This window comes from Myotis nattereri (assembly GCF_964212035.1).
Source record: "Myotis nattereri genome assembly, chromosome: 21".
NCBI classification, from domain to species: Eukaryota; Metazoa; Chordata; class Mammalia; order Chiroptera; family Vespertilionidae; genus Myotis; species Myotis nattereri.
This window is the reverse complement of record NC_138097.1, coordinates 2,431,917-2,438,399: the sequence shown is the minus strand read 5'-3', so window position 1 is coordinate 2,438,399 and position 6,483 is coordinate 2,431,917. Positions and strand designations below refer to the sequence as shown.

The following is a 6,483-nucleotide window of genomic DNA, read 5'->3' as shown; positions in this document are numbered from 1 at the left end:
CATGTCACTAATCATGCAAGAGATGCAAATCAAAATGACAATGCAGTACCATCTCACACCTGTCAGAATGGCTATCATCAACAAATCAACAAACAATAGTGTTGGGGAGGATGCGGAGAAAAAGGAACCCTCATGCACTGCTGGTGGGAATGCAGACTGGTGCAGCCACTGTGGAGAACAGTATGGAGTTTTCTCAAAAAAACTATAAATGGAACTCCCATTTGACCCAGTGATCCCACTTCTAGGAATATATCCCAAGCTAGAAACACCAATCAGAAAGGATATATGCACCCCTATGTTCATAGTGGCACAATTCACCATAGCTAAGATTTGGAAACAGCCAAAGGGTCCATCAGTAGATGAATGGATTAAAAAACTGTGGTATCTACACAATGGAATACTAAACTACAATAAAAATGAAGGAATTCTTACCATTTGCAACAGCATGGATGGAACTGGAAAGCATTATGCTAAATGAAATAAGCCAGTCAGAGAAAGATAAATATCACATGATCTCACTCATTTATAGAATATAATGAACATAATTATAATGAATATAATTAAACTGATGAACAAAAACAGATCCAGATACAGAAAAGCATCGATCATTGTCAAACCTCAGACGGAAGGTAGGGGAGGGTGGGGGTAAGGAGGAGAGATCAACCAAAGGACTTGTATGCATGCATATAAGCCTAACCAATGGAAACCGACAACAGGCGGGTGAGAGCATCAGTGTGGGGGGTAATGGGGACATAAGGACACATATATAATACCTTAATCAATAAAGAAACTTAAAAAAAAAGAAATGGACTCCCTTTTCATTCACTCGTCTGTCAATATTAGTGCCTGGCCGCTTTGCTTTTAGTCCCAGGGACAACACTGATGTCATCATCCCCTGTGGGTGATTGTGCAGCTCAGCCTGGGTTCCCCACCTGCCACACTGACATAGATGGCACCTCCCATACTGTTCTCTGGGTCATTGTATGCTCTGCCCTCAAGAGAAACTTGGCTGCTTGTCACCACAGGCCCCTAGGCTCTGCTGGTGTTCACATGTCTGTGGATTGACTAGGTGATTAAAACACAGATATTGGTTTTAGAGAGAGAGAGAGAAATAGGGATATATATATCCTATCTAATAATAGACAAACATGGTAATTAACCATAGCTCCAACACGCTTCCCATTGGCTAATCAGGGTGATATGCAAATTAACTGCCAACTAAGAAGGTGGTTAATTTGCATACTCGCAATGATGGGAGGCGAAAGGGGAAGGATGGAAGACAGTGATCAGAAACCCAGGCGCAGGCAAGAGCCAGGGAGCAGGGCCAAGGTTGGCCCTGGAGGCCACCTTTGCCCTGCCACCAGCGGGTGATCAGAGAAGCCTGGGGGGTGGGGCAGGGAAGCGGACACAGACAGCGACCGTGACCGCAGAAGCCAGGTGCAGGGGGTCAGGGAAGCAGCCGCCGCCAGCGTCCCCAGCTGCTGCATCTCAGCCCCGCACCCGGCTTCTGCGATTGGTGATGCCTATTTTTCATGACACATAACTGACTGCCCTCCCTGGAAGCACAGACGAAGACAAAGAAGCCCTCAGAAGTAGAAGCCACCCATCTTTGGTCCAGACGCCAGCGCCTGGGGCTGGCTTCAGCCCAGGTGATGGATAAGCTGCCGGCCAGAGGTCCCAGGCTGCAGCCACCCGGAGAAGCTGCCAGCCCTGTGGTCCAGGGCGTCAGCGCCTGTGGCCAGGGAAAAAAGTTCCCTCTTCTCCTACTGTAGTCACTACTTCAATATTCCCCTTCTCAATTTCTCTCTTGTGCTGCAACCCAACTACACTTTTCATCAGAAGGATACAGAACCGAGAGCAGTGTTAAAAACTTACATTTTTAAGCCGGTAAGGCTGGTACTTAAACGTATAAATGGAAAACTAGAGTCCTTAAGGTAACAAAGGCTACAAAGGACAGGGACAGCGCATGACCTATTATATCCAGCAATCCATATGGGGACTGAAAACTTTGCAATGATGGCAATTAGTGAAGATATGAATCAACTAAAATAGTTGACAGGGACAATTCTTCCATCTTTGAAAATATCTACATCAAATCTGTTTAAATAGATTTTCATCTGCATAATATAACACATTCTGACAAGACCACCACCATCATCAATGTGGTCAGTGTTGTGCCCTAAAATGTTTAATAACTGAGGGCCCCCCCCCCCGCCGAGTGCACAAATTTTGTGCACCGGGCTACTAGTATGTGTGTGTGTGTGTGTGTGTGTGTGTGTGTGTGTATATATATATATATATCTGGTTCTACGATTGCGTGACATAATGCAATTTTTGCCATAAGTCAGAACCCACCTACATAAGAACCTATGTCACTCACATGGCACACATACACAGCAGTAATGAAGTGAAATATTAAAAAAAAATTAAAAGAAAGATAACAATTCCTGACCTTTACTTGTGGTAAGTAAATAATAAAAAACATAAAGCACATATGTACATATAAGGGTAAATACGGTATTATCCTTACCTTTATTACTGTTGTTGGCTTGCAAACTGGATGTTGTAAAGGAGGGAGAGACAGGCTTACACTGGGCTGCTGGGGGGAGGAGGTTTGAGAGGCAGAACCTGGAGAAGGTGAATGAGATACTGGGCCAGGTGAGTCTGGAGAGGCAGAACCCGCAGAAGGTGCTGGAGATACTGGGTCAGGTGAGTCTGGAGAGGCAGAACCCGCAGAAGGTGCTGGAGATACTGGGTCAGGTGAGTCTGGAGAGGCAGAACCCGCAGAAGGTGCTGGAGATACTGGGTCAGGTGAGTCTGGAGAGGCAGAACCCGCAGAAGGTGCTGGAGATACTGGGTCAGGTGAGTCTGGAGAGGCAGAACCCGCAGAAGGTGCTGGAGATACTGGGTCAGGTGAGTCTGGAGAGGCAGAACCCGCAGAAGGTGCTGGAGATACTGGGTCAGGTGAGTCTGGAGAGGCAGAACCCGCAGAAGGTGCTGGAGATACTGGGTCAGGTGAGGCTGGAGAGGCAGAACCTCCAGAAGGTGCTGGAGATACTGGGTCAGGTGAGTCTGGAGAGGCAGAACCCGCAGAAGGTGCTGGAGATACTGGGTCAGGTGAGTCTGGAGAGGCAGAACCCGCAGAAGGTGCTGGAGATACTGGGTCAGGTGAGTCTGGAGAGGCAGAACCCGCAGAAGGTGCTGGAGATACTGGGTCAGGTGAGGCTGGAGAGGCAGAACCCGCAGAAGGTGCTGGAGATACTGGGTCAGGTGAGTCTGGAGAGGCAGAACCCGCAGAAGGTGCTGGAGATACTGGGTCAGGTGAGCCTGGAGAGGCAGAACCTCCAGAAGGTGCTGGAGATACTGGGTCAGGTGAGGCTGGAGAGGCAGAACCTGCAGAAGGTGCTGGAGATACTGGGTCAGGTGAGTCTGGAGAGGCGTACGAGGTAGAGGGTACAGGATCTGTTGCAGGCCTCTCTACCTTCTTAAAATAATGTTCAAGGCTGGCCTGGAAGGATGCCTTCTTCTTGTCCTCCCAAATCTCCTTGTAACACCGCAGGCTATCCATGACCCCTCTGGCAACCTTAGTGTACCTGTCACTGTTGGGGTCCTGAGCCTCAAACCTTGCCAAGGCATCCTCTATCATGGCAAAGGCCCCTGCCAGTTCCTTGCTTATAAATCTCTTGGGCTGTGGGGTTGGTGTGTCTTCCTCTTCAATTAACTGCTGTTTCAGTTGAATGAGGTCCTCGGTACATAGCTCCTCTCCATGAGATGCCAGCAGCTCTGTGACATCCTCAGCCTCCACCTCCAAATCAAGCTGCTTACTCAGCTCAACAACATTCTGGATGACAACCTCAACTGAATCCTCAAAGCCATGGAAATCATTCACAAACTGGGGACACAATTTTTTCCAAACACTATTCAAGTCCGTCTGCTTAACTTCATCCCAAGAATCAGAAATGTTCTTTACAGCAACCAGAACATTGTAAGATTTCCAAAAGTCATTGAGAGTCAACTCTTTATCCTCAGTTGCCCTAAAAGCCATAGCCAATGTCCTTCGGAGGTAGTAGGCCTTGAAAAAAGAAATGACACCTTGGTCCATAGGCTGTAAAAGGGAGGTGGTATTAGGTGGAAGGTAAACCACCTTGACATTTGGATGAAAGTCATTCAGATCGGCAGGGTGACCAGGGGCACTGTCCAGCACTAGCAGCACCTTAAAGGGCAGCCCCCTGGAAGCACAGTAGTCCTTCACTTCTGGCACAAAATGGTTGGTGAACCAGTCCTCAAATATGCTAAGTGTCACCCAGGCCTTCTTGTTAGATTTCCAGATGACAGGTACTTGACCCTTCCATATGCCCTTGGGTGCCCTTGGATTCTCGGCCAGACACACCAAGGGCTTCAGCTTGAAGTCACCAGCAGCATTCGCCCCAAGTAGCAGAGTCAGTCTCTCCTTGCTGGCTTGGTGGCCTGATGCTGTCTTCTCCTCCTTGGCAATGTGCGCACGTGTAGGCATAAGCTTCCAGGACAAGCCTGTCTCGTCCACATTGAACACTTGTTTATCACAGTAACTCCCCTCCCTAATGATCTCAGCCAACGCACTAGGAAAAGCACCTGCTGCTTTCGCATCACCACTAGCAGCTTCCCCTGGCACCTTCAGATTATGCAAATTAGCACGAGCCTTAAAACACATAACCCAACCTTCACTAGCCACAAACTCTCCACTTTCACTCCCTTCCCCCTTTTCTTTTTTCAAGGCCTCAAACAATCTTTTAGCCTGCTCCTGAATCACCATCAGGCTCACTGGGATACGCCGTTGATGCTGGTCATGCAGCCAAAGCACTAATAATCTTTCCATCTCAATCATGAGATCGCTTCGCTGCTCTGTAATCACAGTTGATTTCATAGGTGCGGATTCTTTCACATGGTCAAGTGCACGCTTTTTATCGCGGATGATCCTTGAGACAGTCGTAGGACTGAGGCCAAGCAACCGGCCGATGTTTCTCGATGTTTCACCCTTTTCTGAGCGTCTTATTACATCTACTTTCACTTCCATTGTGGTTTTCCTTCTTCTCGTAGCACTGCCATCGGAAGAATCTGCCTTTCGCTTAGGAGCCATAAGAAAGGGCAAAAAGTGTTCAAAATAACAACACAAAAGAGAGCAAATGAAGCACAATCCAAAATGGCTTATAAATGGCGACTGAAGGACAGCGTCTTCCTCCTATAGCGCCGCGTGAGGACATTCATCCGCTCCGCTAGCCAACTAGTTCCCTAGCAAACTTGCTGCAAACGCCTTACATAGAAATGACGGGACTTTTTTATATTAATAAATTGCAGATGGCGACGTAACCACGAAACAACACATGTCCAGTCCGAAGTAACACGAGGACTGTCTGTATAGAGAGAAAGAGAGAGATCTATTTTTTTGTTCCATTAATTTTATACATTCTTTGAGTAACTTGTAATTGATGTGACCAGCGTTGGAATTTGCAACCTTCCATTACTGAAATTATTCGCTGACCCACTTAGCTGTTTGACCTCGATCCGACATATGTGACATTTTAAGTAAAATTACCCAATAATGTACCTGAGAATAGGTAGATACAGAAACCATCTGATGACAGATAGTGGTGGAAGGCTAGAATAGGATTCATGGGATTTCATAAGTGTCTTTTTTACAAGAAAAAAAGTTAGGTATTTCAATGTGAGACTGAATTATTGCATCAATTATTTTATAGGGCGAGAATGAAGAACTGATAAGGGCAGGAGGAACTTGGTATCAGCAATGCAGGCATGCAGGGAAACACCAAAAGTGTATTTTTTTATGTCCATTTTAAATCAATTCTACTGAAATCAATCTTTTAAAAAAGTTTTAAACTTGATACTTCCCAATAATTTTACTGTTTTATTGTGAAAATTTTTGAACATATTTGAACACTGTATCAGCATATTCGAAATAAAATATAATGAGGTGCTACTGAAATATCTTATCATGTCCATGTTGAGAGCCATCATTTTGGCCATTTGAACCACACAACGATGACAGTATTTACACCAGGGATATTAATAAAGATTACAAACTTCTCACAATCAGTACATGCATATAGCTTTTTTCCAGTGTGAACTCTGTTATGGATAAGGAGGTGATTATTGCAGGTAAAATATTTCCCACATTCACTTCTCTCATAAGGTTTTGCAGCACTGTGAACTCTCTGGTATTGAGCGAAGTTACTGTATTACCTAAAGGACTTTCCACAATCACTACACTCTTAGGGCTTTTCTCCAGTGTGAACTCTCCTGTGGGTAAGGAGGTGATTATTATGGGTAAAAGACTTCCCACATGCGCTACACTCATAAGGTTTTTCACCAGTGTGAACTCTCCGGTGTGGAGCGATGATACTGCTTTGATTAAAGGGCTTCCTGCAAGCACGACACTCATACATCTTTTCTCCTGTGTGGACTTTGTGTTGTTGAATGAGATTGGAC

At 45.9% G+C, this 6,483-nt stretch overlaps 1 protein-coding gene across 1 annotated transcript; it reads right to left on the bottom strand.

Annotated features, from left to right (window-relative positions):
* Positions 1 to 2,586: 2,586 nt before the first annotated feature.
* On the bottom strand, positions 2,587 to 4,864 carry LOC308535786 (tigger transposable element-derived protein 1-like; the record flags this gene model as incomplete). Its single annotated transcript, XM_081114788.1, has 2 exons — positions 2,587 to 2,664; positions 3,482 to 4,864. The coding sequence occupies 2 exons, from the start codon at positions 4,862 to 4,864 to the stop codon at positions 2,587 to 2,589; spliced, it is 1,461 nt and encodes a 486-aa protein (XP_080970914.1).
* Between the last annotated feature and the right edge of the window lie 1,619 nt (positions 4,865 to 6,483).